The sequence below is a fragment of the Chiloscyllium punctatum genome, chromosome 19, assembly GCF_047496795.1.
Source record: "Chiloscyllium punctatum isolate Juve2018m chromosome 19, sChiPun1.3, whole genome shotgun sequence".
Taxonomy (NCBI): Eukaryota; Metazoa; Chordata; class Chondrichthyes; order Orectolobiformes; family Hemiscylliidae; genus Chiloscyllium; species Chiloscyllium punctatum.
The window spans coordinates 53,795,295-53,820,070 of NC_092757.1; the positions used below are offsets into that span (position 1 = coordinate 53,795,295).

A 24,776-nucleotide genomic window follows, 5' to 3' on the forward strand; every position below is an offset into this window, starting at 1 on the left:
TGTGTTTTGTTGATGTATTGATTCAGAGAGATTACCAGAAATGTAATCGCCAAGCTCCGTTCCCTCTTGCCTGCTGTGTGGACAGATTAATGATTACTGCTTTCACAACAAAGTAAACATCAAATTGAAACATTCCAGAAAACGGTTGGTAGTAGCTCAGAAAATTTGTCTCCAGCCTAATCCGACAGTAATCATTAACCAATAGAAGCTGTACACTGCAGGCTGCATTCTCAATATCAGATTTTGCACTCTGTTCTCTACTAATGGCTGGCCAGTTAAGCACATCGTTTTGCTGGGCTAGGCTGAATGGACTGGCTATGGAATTCATGCTGTTGCTAACTGTTGGAGTCTTACCAGCTGTAATGTGTGGTACTGTGCTTTCCTAAGTGATGTATTCAATTTTAACTTCATTAATTGTACTAATTTCTTTGTTCAGTTGTTCGCCTAATGAGATTTGTGTACATGATACAATATTGGTGCTTGCTTAGGCTGTACCTATTGGAATAGGAGTTTTCCACTGTTCAAATCATTTGTTGGAAGTGATACAGCAGGGTATTCCATGGCTTGTGCTATAAGGAGGCTTCAAAATGCTTCAAAGATGAAAATTCAGAACCAAGTCAACTCCACAGCAGAATGAATAATGTGATAACTGAACCATCCTTAGTACATCAGGAATTTCTTTTCTTAAAATCTACTCGTGGGCTCTGGGTGTCACTGATTGGCTGGTATTTATTGCTCATCCCTAGCTGCTGTTGAGAAGGTGGTAGTGAGCTGCCTTCTTGAATTGCTGCAGTCCACAAGTTGTACATAGACCCACAATGCCCTCAGGGCGGGAATGCCAGGATTTTGACCCAGCGACAGTGAAGGAACAGTAGTATATTTCCAAGTCAGGATGGTCAGTGGTCTGGAGGGGAACTTGCAGATGTTGGTGTTCCCATGTATCTGCTGCCCTGTCCTTCCAGGTGGAAATGATTGTGGGTTTGGAAGGTGCTGTCTGAGAATCTGTATTGTGAATTTCTGCAGCACATCTTTTAGATAGTACACACTGCTGCATCAGAGTATCGGTGGGAGTGGATGTTTGTGAATGTGGTGCCAGAGATGTGAGCTGCTTTGTCCTGGATGATGTCAAGCTTCTTGAATGATGTTAGAGCTGAACTCATCCAGGCAAGTGGGGAATATTCCATCACATTCCTGAGTTGTACCTTGTGGATGGTGGACATGATTTGGGGAGTCAGGAGCTGCATTACTCACTGCAGTATTCCTAGCCTCTGCTCTTGTAGCCACTGTATTTATATGGCAAGTTCAGTTGAGTTTCTGGTCAATGATAACCCCCCAGAACGTTGATAGTGGGACATTCAGTGATGGTAACAACATTGAATGTTAAGGGTAATTAACCAGCTTTTTAATTGAGGATTGAACTGTCACCAATGTGAATGATTCTCACTGTTATAACTTTGGAAGACCTTGTGAAGTTCTGTCTTAGATGAGTGATCCAAATGGACAAGCAGCAGAGCATTACAGAGTCAGAGTTATTACAGCACACAGAAAGGTCCTTCATCCCATCATGTCCTTTCCAGTTGTCAAGATTTTATCTATTCTTATCCCACTTGGCCCATTGCCTTGATTTATGTTTTGTATCTGGAAGCGCTGCCAAACACAACCAAATGGCGTTTCCCAAAGCTAAATCACCTGAGGCAATTTGCACCCGTGTTCTCCAATTGATTAATTTACATCGCACACCTTGTTAAGGGCAATGCAAACCATCAAAGTTGAGGGAGAGGTCGGGAGAGAGTGAGGGGTCTAAATCAAGATGGAGTTGGAACAGAAGAGGAAAAATTGTACCCCCATAGTGCCCATCTCTCTTAAAAGTATTAGATTAGATTCCCTATAGCGTGGAAACAGGCCCTTCGGCCCAAAAGTCCACACTGACCCTCCCAGACCCATTTCCCTCTGACTAATATACCTAACACTGTGGGCCATTCACCTGGCCTGCACATCTTTGGACTGTGGGAGGAAACCCACACAGTCACCCAAGGCTAGTATCGAACCGGGGACCCTGGTGCTGTGAGGCAGCAGTGCGAACCACTGAGCCACTGTGGATACTGTACACTCTTGCTAAGGACATGCGGGCATGAATGTAGCTGCAGAATAAGGGTAGACCTCTTGCATGCTATGGCATTACAAGTGGTCATCTAAATGCTTCCCAAATGTCTTGCTAGTTCCTGCTCCATTTCTAAGCTGTGTGGTTTTTAACAATTGAACTCTGGTAGTCCTCAGTATGTAAAGCAAGCCTCAGTTCTCCAATCCTATAGTCAACTGGTCTGGACCTGGGTAAGTGTGGCATAGTCCAGTGGGAGTGAATTCTGTTGGGGAAGACAGGCTGTCTAGATAAATCTTACATTGGCTTGTCATTAGAGATGCAGACCAAACATGTTACTGACCACAGTATCATTTCTTCTCCCAATGGGTGTTGAAGGATTTGATCTTCATTTTTTCTTCTGGGAAGAGGTAAGCATTGAAGTTTGTTCATACTGGGCTAATATTAAGATCTGGTTAATGTCAATGCCAGTGTATTGTCATGTATCATAGAGAGTATGTGTAAATGTTAACAGAACCCATTCATTGGCGCAATGTAGTCTCAATCAAGTTGATGTCACAGCCCATCGAGGTAGTGTGCTTGAATCAAATCTCACTGTTCCTGCAGTTGCCACAAATGTTAAATTTGCTGGAACAGTCAAAGATCCCAATTTGTCTCTGACTGACTGCTACCCACAATAAAAAACAAAACACACCCGGTTTCTTAGTAACAATAAAAAAACTCTTTATTCTAACATTGACGTTGAGAACTGCAAAAGAGCACTATTTCTAATTTGTGTAACTTAAACTCTTCCCTCCTTTAAAACTCTCTCAAACTCAAAGAAAAACAGACGAACACAAATAGCAGAATGTAGGAAAAAGAAAACTGGTCCAAAATCACTAAATTAGATGAGTTGGTTCCAGAATTTTATCTGCACAGTAATGATCAGTCTTTAGTCTCACTAGTTACTTAGTCATTTTTAGGACCTTTTTATCCCTTTGGGTTCTTGAATTATTTCTTTAACTGACTCTGGTTCTCCTCAGCTCTTTTGACAAAGAGTTGGATGAGGCAATTTTTCACAGAAAGGGAGACAGAACGTTAGCCTCCTGGGCCTACATTGTGTTCTTGTTTCACCCTTCCTCTTTTGAAAGCATGTCTGGTTTGCTCATTTTTCTGTCCATACTCCAAAAACACTAGAAAGATATGCTCCCTCACATAGAGCAGTTCAATAAAGCAACCCAATGATGAAGATCGAAGCCCAGAAGTTACTTTTGGGGACATTTGTGAATACAGAATGAACATTTTTCTGACATTCTTCTGTCCCCGACTGGAAGGATTTATGAAACTATTCGAATGTTAAAAATTAAGTTTCTAAAATGACGTACCAAAAGAGGGGAATCACTCCTGAAAGGTCTTGTTCTAGTTTTGAGCTGTATTCTCTAATCTTTGACTTCCCAATCATTTTTGGTTTACGTGCTTTGATTTATTTGATTTATCAGAAATGATTGAGAAGTCAAAGACTAGAGAATGTAGCTCAAAACTAGAACAAGGCCTTTCGGGAGTGAAGTTAGGAAATAACTCTGTTCCGAACAGAGCAGGACAGGAGATTGAAACTCTATTCCATAATTATGACCGATTAATTGTTAATTTTAAAAGATTCCATGTCTAAATGTTGGCAAGAGCTAGACAATATCCAGGCTGGGGCTCAAAAATAGCCAGTGATAGCAATATTAGCACTGTGCTAGGAGTGCCTCCTCCAAGCCTCACTCTGGGCTTGGTAAAAGCATGGATACAATGAAGAAAATCCCTATCCAACTGCATTGTGCGAGTTCCTTCAGTACCTGGACTACAGTGGTTCGAGATAAATACTCATCTCTATCATTTTAAACGCAGCTGGGATGGTCAGTAAAGAAGGCCTTGCTAGTGATGCCCTATCCCAAATAAGAGGTTTTAAAGAGGTTCATTTCTGTGGTATTTAAGCATACATACAGCTTGCTATTCTCAAGAGGCAAGAGAGCACAGTCATTGTGCACTGATATGTCCAACAGTGATCTCAGTATTTCAAAGCAGTGGTCCCTGTAAACTATGCTATCCCCTGTAAGTTGCCAGTGGAATAAACTGCATGGGACAGATCATTTGGAGAGATTGGGGTTAGGGGGGCAGCACAGTGGCTCAGTGATTAGCACTGCTGCCTCACAGCAGTAGGGTCCCAGGTTCAATTCCAGCCTCGGGTGACTGTCTGTCTGGAGTTTGCACATTCTCCCTGTGTCTGAGTGGGTTTCCTGCATTTACTCCAATTTTGTCCCACAGTCCAAAGATGTGCAGGTCAGGTGAATTGGCCATGCTAAATTGCCCCATAGTGTTAAATCAATTAGTCAGAGGGAAATGGGTCTGGGTGGGTTACTCTTCAGAGGGTCGATGTGGACTTGTTGGGCCGAAAGGCCTGTTTCCACACTGTAGGGAATCTAATCTTACCTAAATCATTGTTTATAGTTGCTTCGAGTGACTGATTGCATGATTAGTAGGTGACAGCGTCTGATCTAACAGCAATGGATCTTTATTTTCCTTGGATTAAAGAAGGTTTAAACAGCAGAAAGCCAGAGAGGCTGAGAGAGCGAAAGACCCAAATCAAGAAGCAAAGTGAACTAATGATTGGATGGAACAGGCTGCTGGAGAAAGGGTTCATTGAGGAAGGCGGGTTTCAGGTCTAATTATCCGTTTGGTCCTAACATTTGTACTTAATAGAAAACTTAATGCTTTAATGTACTCGCAATTTTGGATCAGTTTTTAAAATTGGTCTAAGTATTTTGTTTTCAGCATGTTAGGTAGCCCGATAGGTTTGCACAATTAGCTCTTAATCCTGGAGGATGCTGAATTAAAATCCACTAGCTGGTGAATATTACCTCTAGCTGTTGCTTAGTCATAGTCATAGAGATGTACAGCACAGAAACAGTTATAGAGATGTACAGCATGGAAACAGACCCTTTGGTCCAACTCGTCCACGCTGACTAGATATCCCAACCCAATCTAGTCCCACCTGTCAGCACCCGAACATATCCATCTAAATGCTCCATATTCATATTCCCATCCAGATGCCTTTTAAATGTTGCAATTGTACCAGCCTCCACCACTTCCTCTGGCAGCTCATTCCATACACGTACCACCCTCTGTGTGAAAAGGTTGCCCCTTAGGTCTCTTTTATATATTTCCCCTATGCCCTCACGTTCTGGACTTCCCAACTCCAGGGAAAAGACTTTGTCTATTTATCCTATCCATGCCCCTCATGATTTTATAAACCTCTATAAGGTCACCCCTCAGCCTCCAATGCTCCAGGGAAAACAGCCCCAGCCTATTTAACCTCTCCCTATAGCTCAAACCCTCCAACCCTGGCAACATCCTTGCAAATCTTTTCTGAACCCTTTCAACTTTCACAACATCTTTCTGAAAGGAAGGAGACCAGAATTGCACACAACATTCCAACTTGCTGGGTTCCTTTGTCCTGGGCAGCCTCCATCCATTCTATGTTGGTGTTGGCTCACTATGTATAACTAGCACTCCAGCGGTGAACTCAGAGTTACCTCTCATGTCATGGATAGCTGTTGTGGAAAATGGAAAATACCATGTGAGTGCAGTAAGTGGCACTTTCTGAGTTGATGCTGACACTTACTATTCAATAAACTAGAAAATAGAAAGTGTTTAACATTGTAATCTTTAATCATCTGGTTTAATACCACGCTATGAGTTTGGACTCTTTATAGATAATTTGAGGAAAAGGCAAAGTCGAGGGCTATCTTTAGGCTTAGACTTCAAAGTAGCATTGTTTATTTTATGTTCATCCTAAATGTTCCTGTACACAGTAATCATAGATATACGAAGCAGGTTGCTTCTGGTTTGGTAATTTTAAAATTTAAACCATACCTGGCAGTTAACTGTCAATCATCATTAACTGGTACTTTCTTCACTGACAATGTCTGCACAAATCAGAGTCCACTTGCCAAACAATCAGCATTCTCCTCTCAAAAACAGAAATGACTGGAAAAGCTCAGCTGGTGTAGCAGCATCTGTGGGGAGAAATCAGAGTTAACGTTTTGAGTCGAGTGATTCTTGGTCAGAACTCCCCCAGTTCTGAGAAAGGGTCACTTGACCTGAAATATTAACTCTGATTTCTGTCCACAGGTGCTGCCAGACCTGCTGAGCTTTTCCAGTCATTTCTGTTCCTGATTTACAGAATCCGTTGTTCTTTCAGTTTTTATTTAGCATTCTCCTCTCATTTGGTTCTGTACCACCAAGTGGCTATTTGCTCATAATATGATAGAGAGCTAAGCTGAGTATGGAAAGCATGAAGGAGAACCCGAAGGAAATTAGAGCAGCAGAACATATGAATGAGAACATAATGATTGGAAACATGTAACAAAAGGAGAATGAAAGGGTGGGGCTGATTAATTCCTGAAATCACTGTTTATTCTGGAGAGAGAGGACACCAGGTTCGAATGAATACCTTGCAACTATCTTCCCTGCAGATGTTGACAATGTCACAGAAAGGGAGGAGATAGTAGAAACATCGCATACAAGAAATAAGCAAGGTTGGAAGTCGAAAAGGCATCTGGTTGCAGAGAGCAGTGTGGGACTGCACAATCTTCCAATCCTTAGGGGTTCCAGATGGCTGAAGCTGTACAAATGTTATGTGCCTGCTTTTTTTAAAAAAAAAGTGAAAGATAAACCCAACAACTATTGACCAGTCAGTTTAATTTCTGTTGTGAGGAAACCTTTAGAGAGAGAGCTTAATTGTGGCTTTAAAGAATTCTGGGTTGATAATAGCAGCCAGCATGATTAAAGATGGAATTGTGTTTAGCTAACTTGATAAAGTAACAGGGTGATGACGAATGTAGATATATGCTTGCATATTAGTGAAGGATCACACAATAGGGTTGTCATAAAATTGAAGCCTGTGTTTGAAGGGTCAGTACTGTTGCAGAATTGGTTAAAAGACTGAATACTGAGACTAGCAGTGAATTGGTTACAAGTGATCTTCTTTGGGGATCAGTATTGGGACCAAAGTCTTTGTGGTACATATACCAAACTGGATTTGGGTATAGTTGGCATCATTTCAAAGTTCAAGTATCATTTGCATGAAGCCCGCTACGGGTCGTCCGGTTATTTGCTTTTCAAACCTGCGGTCACACTGGTTTTTAAAACAGCTCGTTCTCATTTCAGTCCCCAGATCTTAATAACATGAAAAAACATACATAGCCCTTATAAGAGTTAGAAATACCCTATGAGTGGGAAACTGCAAAGTGAAAGTAGACTGGTCGTTAGACTAAGTCACTAAATTGTGACAATTTTGGTGAAGAAGTAGCAAAAGAAATCAGCCAAGGTCGGCTTTCCTGATCATTAACATATCAACGTCTTCTAGAGAGAAGTACTGACAGTTCACCACACTCAAAATGACTTAGTCACAGGCTCGTGCACTGCAGGAGATTTGCTATAACCCAAGCAGCCATTTTGTCACATATTAAAAGTCTGGATCCATTTTAATTTTCATATTAGTGTCTGCATGTATGTTCCCAGACTCAGTGAGATGGCTGACCTTGTAGCTGTACTTGCACCTATAGTGAACTCCTTCCCAGCATTAATAAATTAAATAAACAGCCATTAACTCAAGGCTTGCGTGGCGCAAGTCATTTTCTTTAATTCAGATCAATACAAACAAGCCTTAGACTGAATATTTTATTCTGGATTAGTGGTGCTGGAAGAGCACAGCAGTTCAGGCAGCATCCAAGTAGCTTCGTATTCCCAGTTCCCAACATGCACAAACTGTTATTTGAGAAAAGTATGTGAAATCTGTGCAATCATATGTAGTTTCAGGAGAGGATACAGGAGCATTGTAATGTGATCATCTTTCTCCTCCAATATCATTACATTTCATTATTGAGAGATGGATATGCTCATGGTAGAGAGGAATAGATTCGCTAGAATATAAATACTAATAATGGAAGTGATAAATGTACTCATCTCCAATCTTGTGCTCTTTACAATTATGGATAATATGATAGAAGTTCAGCGTTGCAGCACTGATGAGGTCATTAAAGGAGGAAGTATTGAATGGCCAGCGAATCCAGTCGAAGGCAGCGTGATGACTTATATTTGCCCTGACGGGTTCCGACCCTATCCAGTCAGTTGGAGATACTGCACCAAGTTTGGGAGTTGGAGTGTCCTCAGAAATATTTATCGTGAAACAGCACACGAAGCGAAATGCAAAGGTTTGTCTTCAGAATATTGAAATCTCTTTTCCAGTGATCTGACTCCTCAACATTGCACAATGTCATTACTAATGAAGTTAAAGGTCAATATATATTATTCAAACAGATCTGAAGGGGCTGTACCTTCTTATCAAATCAATCTTGGATAATTGGTCTTGACCTTGGGTAACCCCAAGTGTAGTCTCGACATTTGAGTAGACTGCTTTTACTGTGACTTACTGCTGATCCATGAATATTAATCTGGCCCTTCACAACTACCCCTTGTAGATGCCTTTCTCAATTACACAGGGTCGTCCAAATTATACCCACCAAGCACCGAGCCCAGACAGTTCAATTCCACGATGACTTGTATTTCATATCCCCCTGATCTTTATAGTCCGATGTTAGATTTATTAATTTGACACCAGTTAGTTAATGAATATGCTAAATGCACAGCTTGCTCCTCCCAGATATGGAATAGAACCTGAAAAACCTTCCCTTCTCCATGATACGCTTTAGCTACAGATAGCCATCGCATTTATTCAGAGTCAGACAGTCTGACAGCATGCAAATGGACATTTTGTCCAACCAGCCCGTGCTGACCATAATCCCTAACTAAACTAGTCCCAGCTACATGCACTTAGCCCATATCCCTCCAAACATTCCATTTTCATCCACTGATCTACTGCTCTACCGGCAAGATCAGAGCCAGTTTCTGGAGTCAGGAAAATTTCAGACATTTTGGTTTATTTCCTTTACACTACCTCCACACCTGAAGAGGGCCCAGCAGTAGTGCTTATATTTTCCCCAAGCCCCCGGTGGTTGTGTGTATATAGTGAGACAATTTTAAAAAGACTTTATTCTGTATTCTCTACCACCAGGAAAGCCCCCATGTGGCGAGTGAAACATGATCAAGCAAAGCCTGATAAGGGCAATGCTTGGGGCAACGGTGAAGGGGGAGAGTACGGAGAGAAGGAAGGAATGACACTCCTGTTTTTCTCTGTCAGCCAGGGCTCCCTAATTGGCCCAGATTAACAGCCCAAAATCAGGAAACTCATATCCGATCAGGTCCACCTGGCTAACCTCATTACAATCATTACATTCCCTTCCCCCCAACCTCTGAGTCAGAAGATATAGGCTGCTTCTTGTTTTTGTAGCACTTCCTGGGGCATCTTAGCACCGGGTAAGGTTCCTCTGACTCAGCCTTGGATACGGACGGTGTGTAACACATGATGGCTCGCTTCTTGCACCCAGAATGTTTTGGAAGAAATTAATTCTCCTCTTCAGCTGGCAAACAGAGGCAACATCTGCTATGTCTATCTTAGATTCTGAGGTATCTTCAACATTTGATGAAGAGAGAGAATCCATAGGTTTCGCCAGACACTCTGACTGTTCTGAGGAGCTGGGCATGTTATGCTCCTGCACTGTTTGCAGCTTTTATGTGGTTCACATGCATGTTCAGGACTGTCACACTAAGCCAAACCTTATGGGTCACCGGACCTGACCTTGCGTTGAGCACGTCTCTTATCCATACAGGCCCATTGCCATGGTTCCTACACCAAGCTCCCTTCCATGAGGGACACCATCTCTCTCGGTTAGCAGAGTCTTGTATCTGACATTGGCATTCCTGATATCATTTCACCCTCCTCCACAGTTCCAGGAGGATCAGGTTTAACCTGGTGCAGAGTTTTCTCCCCATTAGCAACTTTGCTAGAGCTATCCCTGTAGTTGCATGGGGTGTGGTCCTACAATCAAATAGGAACCGGGACAGTTTGGTATCTCATGAAGCTGCAAGCTGTTCCATTAAACCTGCACCCAAAGTCTTGATATTCCAGCTGTGAGTGGAAGAGTGTCCAGAAACTTTAAACCCATTACGGACTCTTCCAGTGGTGCCACCACCAGGGGGGTGTCTGCCAGCAGGAGGCAGCTCAATGCATCTGCATTTGTTACTTGGCCTCCCAGACGGTGTTCCAGTTTATAATTATATGCACTTAGTATTAGAGCACACCGCTGACTTCTATCTGATACTGTGGGTGGTACTGCCTTCTCTTCTTCAAGTAGACCTAGCAGGGGTTTGTGGTCCATTATTATTACAAATTTACATCTGTAAAGGTATTGGTGGAAGTTCCTGACTCCAAATATGACCAAACTTTCCTTCTCTATCTAGTGTATTGATGCTCTGCGTTAGCTAGAGCCCTGGAGCATGTGCTACTGGGCATTCCCCTCCATTGGGGCCATCTATGAGCTAATACTCCCCCATTACCATATGGGGAGGCATCGCATGTCAATCCCAGATCCCATTTGCAATCATAGTGTGCCAATACTTCCAGAAATCCATGTATTGCAAAAGACGCTGACAGTTTTTCTGTCATTATCCCTGTGTTTGATAAATGAACTCTAGGCACACCCAGCCACTTTCAGTGACCATCCACAATGACTAAGAACATTGAGCCCCTTAGAGGCTGATACTATTTCTTCACTTCCCTGAAGGCTATGACTTGGCTATGTGACCGTTTCCAAGGCTCACCCTTTTTCGTGAGTTGGTGCATAGGTATCAGTCTGGAGGCACGGTTATGTATGAACTTTCTGTAATAGTTGACCAGTCCAAGGAAAGACCTAAGCTCTGGTACTGACATAGGATCCTTTGATCGCCCTCACTTTATCTTCCAATGGGTGTAACCCAGTCTTGTTGATGAATGGGTCATTTGGGGTGTCTGGAACACACATTTTTCCTTTCTAAGACATACAGCCACCTGGAGAGAAGTGGCTAAGGGCAATGTCTGAGTTCTATAAGTGATCCTGATCGTCTTGCCTGTTATTAGCACATCACCTAGGAAAATGGGGAGGACCTTGTAAAATGTTCTCCATTGTCTGCTGAGAAATTGCACAGGCTGACGATACCCCAGAGAGCAGTCTCATTTATTGCTGCAGACCCTTATCAGTATTAATTGTAGCATACGTCTGGAAATGATCGTCTAACCACAATCGCAAGTACATGTGGTTCATGTTCAGCTTCGTGAACGACAGACCCCCCCCCCCTCCGCGCCCCCCCTCCCCCGTGCTAGCTTTGTGTAGAAATCCTTCAACACCAGGTTATAGTCCAACAGGTTTATTTGGGACCACTAGCTTTTAGAGCGTTGCTCCAGCATCAGGTGGTTGTGAAGGAGCAGTGCTCCAAAAGCTAGTGCTTCCAAATAAACCTGTTGGACTATAACCTGGTGTTGTGTGATTTTTCACCTTCTACACCCAAGTCAAACACTGGCTCCTCCAAATCATGCATAAATCCTCCATCTGAGGAACTGGATATTTATTCAGCTGTGAAAAGTGCTTTATCATTTGTTTAAAATCCCCACAAAGGCAAACCAAGTCATTGGGCTTCATTATCAGATCGGCCGGTGCTGCCCATTCCACAAGTTGAACTGGGTTTGATGATCTCTTCACTTTCCAGCGTTCTGATTTCTGCCTCTACTTTTGCCCGTAAGGCAAATGGCACTGGGTGGATCTTACACACTCATGGAATTGCTTCCTGGTCAACATGCAAGGCTTGGCTCCTCTGATAGTCCCTCAACCTTCCTGAAAAACTTCCAGGTATTTAATGTGGACTTCACTCAGGCAGCCATTTTCTAACTGAAAAATGTTGAGCCAATCAAGGTGAATCTTTCTCGATCAATTTTGCTCCATCCAGCTTGGGCCTGAGCCTTTTACTACAATCTGCGGGAACTGAACCAGCTGCTTCTCGTAAGAGACCGGATCCAAAGTTGTCCCCATAATCTGTAAACGTTCCCCAGATCCTTGAGAAAATGTTAACCGTTTGGCCGAGGCTTGGCTTTGTTCTGGGTTTTCCTGTGGGCCGACCTAGAGTCTCTTTGTTCAGGATATGTCCTGAGTGAGGCAATTGACTTCACTCAAGTAGGGTTCACCAAGCTCAATCAGACTGGCGAGCTTGTCCACTTCCATCGGACTACCCTGTCATTCAAAAGCTCCACTGGCCACAATTTCCAATGACAAAGCCAGTTGTTGTGCTGTTTGAGGACCAGTTGGGCTTCAGCTAGTAGATGCTTCTGCATGGTTACATCATTAATCCCACATACCAAACGGTCTCTCAGCATCTCATTAAGGATTAAACCAAAGTCACATGCCTCTGCCAGTCATCTTAACCTCATCAAGAATCCCAATACAGATTCCCCTGGTTCTCAAATTGGAAGTAAAAGTGATCGTGTCTCAGAATTACAGGAGGTTTGGGTTTGTAATATTCCTATTGAAAGGTTTTAGTTATGGTACCTCAGGGCAAGTTCGGCTCCTAATAACCAAAAACACTGCAGGCCCACAAGATGTCAGGAAAATTACTTGTTGCTTTTCACCTGCCCCGATGTCTTTTGTCTGGAAGGAATCTTGCATTCTTTCCACATACTGGGCCCAATCTTTGATAGCAGGATCGAATAAGTCAAGCTTCCTAAATAACAGCATGATGTAAGAAAACCTTACACCAACTTAAAGACGACTGTTGCGAGTGAGTATCTTCAGGACGTGCTTTATTCTTAAAGCCACTGAAATAACACCACAGATGGCGGTATCCCATCACCAAGTCCCCCTTTATTTACACGTGGAGAGTCCTTAACACTGATCCAGCTCCCTCAGAGCCAGCTCTCAGAGTGTGAGGATGTCTGATACTCCTGTATTTATCTGTCAGCCAGGGCACCCTGATTGGAGCTGTTAATCTGGTCTAGTCAGGGAACATATTCTATGAGGATGTAGGTTTGCTCGCTGAGCTGGAAGGTTAATTTTCAGACATTTCATCACCATACTAGATAACATCTTCAGTGAGTCTCTGGACGAAGCACTGCTGATGTTTCCTGCTTTTTATTTATATATTTGGGTTTCCTTGGGTTGGTGATGTCATTTGCTGTGGTGTCGTTTCCTATGGTAATGTCATTTCCTGTTCTTTTTCTCAAGGGGTGGTAAATGGGTTCAATTCAATGTGTTTGTGGACACACAACAAACACATTGACTTGGACCCCATTTACCACACTCTGAGAAAAAGAACAGGAAATGATATCACCAACCCAAGGAAACCCAAACATATAAAGAGCAGGAAACATCAGCAGTGCTTCGTCCAGAGGCTCACTGAAGATGTTACCTCGTATGGTGATGAAATGTCTGAAAATTAACCTTCAGCTCAGCGAGCAAACCTCAACCTGAGCTACAAATCTTCTCAAAACTAACTAATATTCTATGAGGTCCACCTGGCTGACCCTCGTTCCAATTACTACAGGAATCTCAACAGATATAACCAGACCTGCTGAATTTTTTGCAACATTTTCTGCTCCTGTCATTCCTAGGTAGGGAATGTTATGGCTTCCGATGTAATCAATTTTAACTATCCCCTGAACTATCATTCCAGAAATGAGATGCCTCAGACCGGAGCATTTTGAATTTGGAAGATTTGACCCTGTGAAGACTGCATACAAAGTCAATGATTCCATCACGTTTCAGTGCTATGATGGATACCTGCTGATTGGCTCAGCTACATGCACTTGTTTACCGAATGGGCAGTGGAGTGGGAATTTGCCAAGATGTAACACTGAAGGTGTTGATTTGCTTTTATGTCTTTTTTTTTGCTGTTCAAATGAACAACTGTCTTATTAAGAGCAGGATGGTGGTACCGAAATAATCAGTCAGGATTGAGGTTTGTTTCCTGGGGTTCCTGTACATAATCCCCAGGCTCAGTCGTCTGTCTAACTCAGTTATAAGGAGACATTTAAGTGACAATTACTTCTGGGCCCACTGCTAAGATATCTGTTTACTGCACTATTGAAAACTACTTTATTACACACCATAACCTTGTGAATTATGAAATGACTAATTTGATTTGATTTTTATTACTGTCGCATGCACAGACATACGGTTGATCATATCTTAGTCATTACATACAGACCTTAGTTTGAAGATATTAGCTGTCCAGTGTAACACAGTATAGCAGCTGAGATGACTTAATCACACCCATGGTTGGGTATCCTTTATTGTAGCAGGTTGACTCCATACAGTTCTAAAGATAACAAGATAAGTTTAACATATAAAACTTTACATTTTAACATTTCTAGTCACAAAGAATGCAAGATGTTTGGAACTCACAAATGGCAGTTGATGCTGGATCAGTTGTTATTTTTAAATCTGAGATAGATAATCTTTTGTTCAGCAAAGGTGTTAAGGGATAGGGGCTAAGGGTTGATACATGGAGTTAGGACACAGGTTAGCCATGATCTCATTAAATGGCAAAACAGGCTGGAGGGGCTGAATGGTCTCCTTCTGTTCCTAAGTTTGCTTAAATAGGAGATTGTTTTTACAATAAAAGAAAGAGTTGCATTTGTATAGTCACATCTGCCAGAAAGATCCCAAACTGCTTCATATAGAACGGACTGCATTATGTCATTGTTACTAAAAGAAAGAGAAGCAGGTTTAATGTATTTAATGCTTTTGTCTTCCCCCAGCATATTTTAGTGAGTTTCACAGGCAATGAAATATCTTTAACAGCAATCACTGCATAATGTTAGACAAAACAGGAAGCTAATTTGCACTCTGCAAGATTCCAAAAAATAAGTGATAAATCTGAACATAATGTAAGGAACTGGAACAGGCCATTTGGCCCTTTTCAACTGCTCTGTCAGTCAAACGGTAATGATTAATGTGCTTTGAATTATTCCCCTTGCTTCTTATAGCATCTAGAAGAACAGTCAGTCTCTATTTTGCATCTAGTCAAGAGTGTAGTGCTGGAAAAGCATATCATTCCTGGTGAAGGGATTATGCCCGAAATGTCAATTCTCCTGTTCCTCAGACGCTGCCTGACCGGCTGTGCTTTTCCAGCACCACACTCTTCAACTCTGATCTTTAGCATCTGTAGTCCTCACTTTCTCATATTTTGAATCTAGTCAATGATTGTGGATCTGTGGTTCTCTGTGATAAAGAATTGCGAACAGTCATAACGTTTCAGGTAAGGAAATCTCTGCTCACCTCAGTCCCCAATAACCCTCAATCTGAGGCTATGAGCTCTAACTCTTAGACATCCCAGCCTGGTATCGACCCAACGCACCCCATAGGCTATGTATAAGATCACCCCTCATTCTTCTAAACTTGAAGAACTATTGACCGAGTCTACTTCATCAGTGCTCATAGAGCAGACCCCTCATTCCAGGATAAGCAGCCAAACTGGCTATTTTATTGTACACAGATGTGGTCATAGACATTGGAAAAATCTCTATTTCCTGGTCACTTGTTCCTACTCCCCACAGAGGGCCATGCTTGAGGGTCTCCTCTATCTAACATCTCAACTACCCCACTGCTCCTATCCCCCTTCCCCTCCACCCCGACCCCACCAAACCCTGGCACCAAAACAATGCTTCTCCTGTTCACCTGCATTTCCAATATCTCTGGAAATGATTGAAATAATTTGTAATAATTTATGTTGCAGTCCTAATGTTTCATGCTGCCTCTATTTATGGTACAGGCTGCCTTTAAGAGGAATAGGCTGACTTGATCAGGTGGTCTCCAAACCACTGCTGGCACCTCCTTTGGTGCACAGAGATTGAAGGCAATTTTCTCAGTGACAAGGTAGCCACTTGGGTCAACACCTTCAACCTTCAGACTAGGTGGTACACAAAGTTGGCAGGTTGCCCACTTTGACCTGAGCAAGCATGGGTGTAGATTTTTTTAAAAATAGGGTTAACACTGTTCTAGCTCTGTATTGGCATATGAGGTGCTTAACCTGACCCAGAAATCCAGGATGAAATAATGGAAATCAAAGATGGAAAAGTACTCCCATTCTTGTGTGAACACATTAAAGACTCAATCTCAACTGCGGTGTTTCAGAAAGGCAGTTTGACTGACCCAGTCTAAAATTAAAATCAGAATCTGGCTCTATGTCACAGTCATAGAGGTGTACAGTATGGAAACAGACCCCTTGATCCATCTCATCCATGCTGGCCAGGTATTCTAAATTAATCCAGTCCCGTTTTCCAGCATTTTCCCGAATCACTCTAAACCCTTTCTGGTCATGTACCATCTGGATGCCTTTTGAATGTTGCAATTGTACCAGCCTCCACCACTTCCTCTGGCAGCTCATTCCATACATGTACAACTCTGTGCGTTTAAATGTTTCCCCTCTCACCTTAAATCTATGCCCCCTATTTTGCACTCCTTCCCAGGGGAAAAGACCATGACTATTCACACTCTGCATGATTTTATAAACCTCTATAAGGTCACTGCTCAGCCTCTGACACTCCAGGGAAAACAGCCCCAGCCTGTTCAGCCTCTCCCTGTAGCTCAAATCCTCCAACCCTGGCAAAATCCTTGTAAGTCCTTTCTGAACCCTTTCAAATTTCACAATATCCTTCCTAAAGCAGGGAGACCAGAATTGTGCAGAGTATTCCAAAATTGGCCTAACCAATGTTCTGTACAGCTGCAACATGACCTCCCAACTCCTATACTCAATGCTCTGACCAATAAAGGAAAACATACTAAATGCCTTCGGCACTATCCCAACTACCTGGGACTCCACTTTCAAGAAACTATGAACCTACATCTTAAGTTGTCTTGTTCAGCAACACTCTCTAGGACCTTACCATTAAGTGTATAAGTCCTGCTAAGATTTGCTTTTCCAAAATGTAGTACCTCACATTTATCTAAATTAAACTCCATCTACCACTTCTCAGCCCATTGGCCCATCTGAGTAAGATCCCATTGTAATCTGAAGTAACTTTCTTCGCTGCCCACTACATCTCCAATTTTGGTGTCACCTGCAAACTTATTAACCATTTCCCCTAAATTCACATCCAAGTCATTTACATAAATGACAAAAAAAAAGTGTACCCAGCACCGATCCTTGTGGCACTCCATGGGCACAGGCCTCCAATCTGAAAGGTAACCCTCCACCGTCACCATCTGTTTCCAGCTTCTAGCCAATTTTGTATCCAAGTGGCTAGGTCTCCCTGGGTCCATGTGATCTTACCTTGCTAACCAGCTAACCTTGTCAAACATGTTACTGAATTAGACATATGGACAACATCCACCGCTCTGCCTTCGTCAATCTTCCTTGTCACTTCAAACATTAGGTTTGTGAGACACAATTTCCCACACACAAAGCCTTCTTGACTATCCTTAATCAATCCTTGCCTTTCCAAATACATGTAAATCCTGTCCCTCAGAATCTTCTCCAACAACTTACCCACTTCACCCTCACTGGTCTATAGTTCCCTGGCTTTTCCTTACCACCTTTCTTAAATAGTGGCACCATGCTAGCTATCCTGCAGTCTTCAGGCTCCTCACCTGTGACTATCGATGGTACAAATATCTCAGCAAGGGGCCCAGCAATCTCTTCCCTAGCTTCTCACAGACTTCTAGGGTACACCTGATCAGGTCCTGGGGATTTATCTACCTTCATGCGTTTTAAGACCTCCAGGGCCACCTCCTCTGTAATATGGATTCTTTTCAAGATGTCGCTACTTATTTCTCCAAGTTCTCTTCTTATCGGAGGAATTGATATTCCAAGTGATTGTATTTTTCCATCTAGGCATGTTCTGCTCCAACCCTGGAATCCCTTTTGGTGGAAGGAAGGAAGGGACGAATTATGGTATTCTTTCAACGGTCCGGTATAAATGTGGCACGTACATTCTACGTGGTTCACCACAGCGTACGTGCTTAGAAACCGGTCAATGGTCTGGAGTACAGCCTCGGTGTGAAAGTAAAGTTCTTTATATCTCATTTATCCTAAATCCTTTATTACATCTAGTGGGCCTCCAGTGTGATTATTTGCCACAAGGGATTCAAGAGGACTGTTCTTAAAGAAAAAAGAACATGCATTTGTATAGCACCTTTCACAACATCAGGACTTGCCAAACCATTTTGTAACCAATGTTGTGTGAAAATGGCAACAACCAATTGGCACAGCAAGCTCCCACAATGTGGAAGGGAGCAGATAATCTGTTTTATTGAGGGGTAAAACATTTTCCTCCCTTTTCTTATAAAAATATTGGTCAGCTTCTTCTACTTCAGAAAGCCAATTGGTGAGGGTACTATTGAAGTTTTTGACATAACCAACCTTTTACATGTTATAGTCATAGTCATAGAGTCATAGAGATGTACAGCATGGAAACAGACCCTTCGGTCTAACCCGTCCATGCTGACCAGATATCCCAACCCAATCCAGTCTTACATTTATTTGCAGTAAGAAATATGACAAGCATATACCTCCTTACTCGACCACTCCCCGGTTTAAGTGCCTTTATATGCATATTTCAGTGAAATTCAGGATGAATGACCTCTATCTGCACAAAATTAAACACAGTTCACCAGGGACAATTCCCCTACTTTCTCTTGAAATAGTGCCTTGAACCTTTCTAGCACACAAGAAATGGTTTAACAGCTTGGTTAATGACGATGCCTCTGGCAGTACAGCACTCCCTCTGCATTGCGCTGCCTTGTGTGTAAGTGTTCAAGATCTGGAATGGGACTTAGATGCACAACTGTCTGGCTCAGTGAGAGTGGTACCACTGAGGTACAGTGTCACCAAACCAGAAAATGACTGGTATATGGGACTTATTCCTCCATGGAGTATTTGAGGCAAATAGCACAGTTACATTTAAGAGGTGGTTTAACGTGTCGGCCATTTGCAGAATAGGGTTTTGGGAATTTTCAAACCATTTGCCAGTATGAGTGAGCCTTCAAAATGACATGTTGGTTTCCGTCACGACTGAAGGCACACAGGGGACAGCACTGGCTATCAGGGCTATGAAAAGGAAGGGAATGCAGTAATAAGGTGCCAGTCAGTGGTGATATAATTGTGTGGAGGAAAAGACCCAAGAGGTTTAACGGCTTAGTCTTGTTCTGAGTTTTCTTAGAATTCGTTTTGAAAACAGAATTTCTTGAGGACAATGGGAGGTCATATCAATTAGCTACAGCTTCAGCCCAGGTTGAGGGAGTTTTCTTCTGTTCAGTTTTTTGAGTCTCACCTCTCAGCTGCCTTCATTCAGTCTGCAAGCTTTTTCTCAACAAGTTTTTCTCAATTCCCTTTCGAAAAGGAGCAGTAAATCTGCTTCTCAAACCTTGCAGCCAGTACATTCCAGCTCACAGCTTGTAAACAAAAAGATAATTGCCTTAAATAACAATTGGTTAATTTTCCCAATTTTCTAGAAAGAATTGAATTGAATTTATTGTCACGTGTACCGAGGTACAGTGAAAAGCTTTGTCTTGGGAGCAATACAGGCAGATCACGGAGTTAAGTAGCATAGATAGTAAATAATAGGTAAACAGCGTCAAAAACAAAAACACAGATACAGCCAAATGTGAAGGGTTTATGAGTCCATTCGGTATTCTAACAATAGTAGGGTAGAAACTGTTGCGAAACTGGCTGTTGCGTGTTTTCAGGCTTCTGTACCTTCTCCCTGATGGTAGAGCTTGTAGAAAAACATTGCCAGGGTGGGATGGATCTTTGAGAATGCTGGTGCCCTTTCCTTGACGTTGGTCTGGGAGACGGATTCTATAGATGGGAGGTTGGCCTTTGTGATTGTCCGGGCCGGGTTCACCACTCTCTGTAACCGTCTCTGATCTTGAATGGTACAGTTGCCATAGCAGGTAGTGATCCATCCAGACAGAATGCTCTCGATGGCGCACCTATAAAAGTTGGCAAGGGTATTTGCTGTCATGCCAAATTTCCTCAGCTACCTGAGGAAGAAGTGACGTTGCTAGGCCTTTGTAACCACCTTAAAAATAGCCTTGAAATCCACCACCCTAGGGAAAAGACACCTGCCATTCATCTTTTCTATACCTCTCATGGTTTTATAAACCTGTATGAGGTCACCCCTCAATCTCCTACGCTCCAGTGAAAAAGGTCCCAGCCTATTCAGCCTCTCCTTATAAACCAAACCCTCATTCCTGACAACATCCAGATAAATTGTTTCTGAAACCTCTCCAGCTTAATAATATGAACTTTGAGTCATGTCAATCAATCCTCTCATGATGACTCCTGCGTCTATATATAAATTTACAATTTATTTCAAAACCATTCCTCTATACTTAAAGAACAACCTCAGCTTCTCCAGTCTGTCCATGTCCCTCATTCCTGGTATTATTCTTGCAACTTTCAGCATTCTCTGTAAGGCCTTGACATTCCAAAATAATCGTGTCCCAGTATTAAACAATAAAAAGAAACCTACCCAATGATTTATAAAGGATGAGTTGAGCTAGTGTGACTAGGTACTGCTCCTTTCAGTGCTGGCGAACTGAGGGAATTAACACCTGACTGAAGGAACACATGGGACAGGTTTGAATGTAATGTTCTCTACTCCATCAAATTGAGCAATTCAACGTCAAGCCAGAGAACATGTGCATCTGGCCAAGTGGTTGGCTTTGAGCTTTGGTCCAAGCCTACCCCAGTGTATACTTATACATGTCAACCTGTGCAAATAAATGGAGAATTCCCTCCTCACTGATTACACTTCAGGATGATCCCAGTGTAAATACTGAAGCCATTTATGGAGCTGTCATTTTAAGTGTATTGTTAAGGTTATGGATAAACAGGTAGAAGTTGGAAGTGCTTTTTGGTGAGCCTAGTTATAAATGGGACTTGAAGGGGCTCTTGTGGGGCAGTGATAGTGTTCTTACCTCTGGGCCCAAAGACCTGGGTTCAAATCCTACCCAAGACATAAGGGTTATGGAGGTGTGTTGGTAAAACATGTTGACATCTAAAAGAAATTAAAAAGGGACTTTGGGTTGGTTGGAGGCAGGGAAATTTAATTTTCCATTCTGTAAATTATTGTATTGTCAAGAGAAGGATTTTGACGAGATTGATAATTCCCTATCTGGCCTGGAATTCATTTAATAATTAATACCTAGAGGTAAGCTGAGAGATCATGACCACCCCTCAATCTCCTTCAATTCAGGTGTTTTTCAAGTTAAGGCAGAACAAGCAAGGAGACTACATCACATCATAGAATTCCTACAGTGTGAAAACAGCTCATTTGGCCCAACAAGTCCACATTTAAGGGTGGCACGGTGGCACAGTGGTTAGCACTGTTGCCTCACAGCGCCAGAGACCCGGGTTCAATTCCCGCCTCAGGCGACTGACTGTGTGGAGTTTGCACGTTCTCCCCGTGTCTGCGTGGGTTTCCTCCGGGTGCTCCGGTTTCCTCCCACACTCCAAAGATGTGCAGGTTAGGTGAATTGGCCATGCTAAATAGCCCGTAGTGTTTAGTGTGGGGTAAATGTAGGGATATGGGTGGGTTGTGCTTCGGCGGGGCAGTGTGGACTTGTTGGGCCGAAGGGCCTGTTTCCACACTGAAAGTAATCTAATCTAATTGACCCTCTGAAGAGTAAACCACCCAGATCCATTCTCCTACTCTATATTCCCCCGACTGTTGCACATCCCTGGACATTAGGGACAATTTAGCATGGCCAATTCAACCTGCACATCTTTGGCTTGTGGGACAAAGCCAGAGCACCCAGAGGAAGCCCACACAGACACAGGGAGAATGTAGAAACTCCATACAAACAGTCACCCGAGGCTGGAATTGAACCTGGGTCCCTGGTGCTGAGGCAGCAGTACTAACCACTGAGCCACTATGCTGCCCTTGTTACACACTCACTGGAGGTGCAACTAAAAATAATCCCCTGATACACTGAATGTTGAGACACCATTATTGGACTCATCATTAAGGCAAACCTGAATGGAAAGGGTTGCCAAGATCTCGATTTAATATCCTACCGCATAAGGTTGCTTGTACAGTGAAAGTGAGGCACACTAAGTAAAATGTTAATAAACAATTATTATTCAATGGCACAAAGCCATCTCCTGATTCTGCATTTCATTGTTGAATAGGCAAAGATGCTTTTGATAATGTGGGGGATCTGGCAGAGGTATTGGACATCTTGCAGTCAACAATACGCAACAGAGGTAGGATCAATGCACATCTTCTTTTCATTCTGATTATTGCTAGTTTTTCTACCAGCTTGTGTCCTGAGGTGCTGCTTATGGAGAGGTTAGGTTTGGGATATGATGTTTAATTGTCAACCTGGCCTTTATTTTAAGGATTATGGGTGGGAATTTACTGAGCAGACTAGTCCAAGCAGTTGCGGTTAGGTGGCAGAATGTGCATTCAGTGGATTTATTCCATGAACCATTTCTGTCAATGTTGGTACAGGATAGACAAACACTGTGGCAGGACACACATCCTTTGGCATCTGTGCAGATCAAACTCTTAACTGATATTTCAATAAAGGTGTAATCTCAGCAATAAATAAAGAAGGCTTCTGTCAGAAACAAGCTCAGAGGATGTCCCCGTTTAAGGTACTCATGGCAATTTTGCTGTCTTCAGTCATATATGTGTTTATATCTCCTCAGATCTGAACTCAGGGGCACAAATCCCTGGTCAGAAGAGAAAGGTTGATGTCTTCTTTGTCATTGATGCTTCAAGGACTGTTGGAAATGAAAACTTTGTGAGGTCTTTTAAATTTGTCAAGAATTTTGTTAATGGGGTGAGTATGATTGGAAGAGTTTGGAACTGTCTCCCAAGTTCTAAAGGTGACCAGCATGAAGGCTGAGTTACAGCCAAATTGTACAAAAGAATGATACACATTGACAATTTGCTTAGTCTTGGGTCTTCCACTGAGTTCTGTGAACATTGTAAATACGTTTAAACTTTGTCACTCACCAAAGATGTAATCATTGGAGATTGAGTTACAAATTATCTGTATAACAATACTCATTTGCAGTCCCTTTAATGGTATAAAATGTCTTAAAGGTTGATTTCAGTAAAAAATAATTCTGAAATACATTAGATAAGAACAGGACCAAAAGCTTTATCAAATAATTAGGTTTTAAATAATGTCTTCAAGGGATTATAAGGTAATTCTACAGTTCAGGAAGGTTTATACTAGTTTGGCAAAGGGCTGGGAATTAGAGCTACATATCTGAGAGGGGGGCAGTTGTAGATGGGGCAGTGACAGGATGTAGTGAATCTATCGGGAAGGTTTCTCATGTGATAAAACAAAGGGATTGGTTAAAATGTTTATGCTTTAACACAAGGAGTATCAGAAATAAGAACTTAGAGCATGAATCAGTACTTGGGACTGTGATGTTGTGGCCATAATGGAGACATGGGTTTCATAGGGGCAGGAATTGTTCCTTGATGTTCCAGGGATTAGAACTTTTAAAAAGAACAAGGAGGGTGGAAAAAGAGGAGGGGGTGTAGCATTGCTAATCAGAGAGTGCATCACAGCTACAGCAACAAAGGTTGTTGAGGAAGGTTTGCCTGCTGAGTCAGTATGGGTGGAAGTTAGGGACAGCAAGGGAGCAGCCACCTCACTGGGGGTTTTCTACGGACCCCCTAATAGCAGTAGAGAGATTGAAGAACTCATAGGCTGGCAGATTTTGGAAAAGTGCAGATGGGTTGTTGTTATGGGTAATTTCAACTCTCCCAATATCGACTGGAATCTCCTAAGTGCAGATGATTTGGATGGAGCTGTTTTTGTCAAGTGTGTTCAGGAGGGTTTCCTTACTCAGTATGTAGACAGGCCAACAAGGGGAGAGGCCATTTTGGATTTGGTGCTCGGAAATGAGCCAGGACAGGTGTCAGATCTCGCGGTGGGAGAGCACTTTGGCGACAGTGACCACAACTGCCTCACATTTACCATAGCGTTGGAGAGGAAAGGAGCAGTTACCGAGGACAGATATTTAATTGGGGAAAAGGAAATTATGATGCTATCAGACAGGAGTTGGGAAATACAGACTGGGAGCAAATGTTCCATAGAAAGGGCACAGCAGACATGTGGAGACTGTTTAAGGAGCAGTTGTTGTGAGTGATGCACAAATTTGTTCCTCTGAGACAGGTAAGAAGGGGCAAAATGAAGGAGCCTTGGGTAACAAGAACAGAGAAACTTTTCGTCAAAAGGAAGAAGGCAGCTTACGTAAGGTGGAGGAAGCAAGGATCTAGCACAGCTTTAGAGGATTACAGGCTTGCTAGAAAGGAGCTTAGAAATGGACTGAGGAGAGCCAGGAGGGGGCACGAGAAAGACTTGGCAAATAGGATTAGGGAGAACCCAAAGGCATGTTACTCATACGTGAGGAATAAGAGAATGATCAGGGAGAAGGTAGGGCTGATCAGGGCTAGCGGAGGGAACTTGTGTGTGGAGTCTGAGCAGATAGGGGAAGCTCTAAATGGGTTTTTTGCTTTGGTTTTCACTAAGGGAAAGGACCTTGTTTTGAATGAGAACTTTGAGGAGCTAGGATATAGGCTTGAACAGATCGAAATTGAAGAAGTTGATGTGCTGGAAATGTTTGCAAACATTAAGATTGATAAGTCCCCAGGGCCAGATCAGATTTATCCTACGCTGCTCCGAGAAGCGAGAAAGAAGGTTGCAAAGCCATTGGCGAAGATCTTTGTTTCCTCACTCTCCATGAAAGTCGTACGGGAGGA

At 42.6% G+C, this 24,776-nt stretch overlaps 1 protein-coding gene across 1 annotated transcript in view; it reads left to right on the forward strand.

Annotated features, from left to right (window-relative positions):
- Positions 1-254: 254 nt before the first annotated feature.
- Positions 255-24,776, forward strand: part of LOC140491356 (complement factor B-like) — an 80,197-nt gene continuing 55,675 nt past the window's right edge. Inside the window, exons 1-6 of the mRNA XM_072589425.1 lie at positions 255-369; positions 8,131-8,337; positions 13,718-13,903; positions 17,879-18,049; positions 22,181-22,255; positions 22,703-22,836. Of these exons, the coding sequence (XP_072445526.1) occupies positions 264-369; positions 8,131-8,337; positions 13,718-13,903; positions 17,879-18,049; positions 22,181-22,255; positions 22,703-22,836 (879 nt within the window). The 5' untranslated portion in view covers positions 255-263. The remainder of the gene's footprint in view (positions 370-8,130; positions 8,338-13,717; positions 13,904-17,878; positions 18,050-22,180; positions 22,256-22,702; positions 22,837-24,776) is intronic.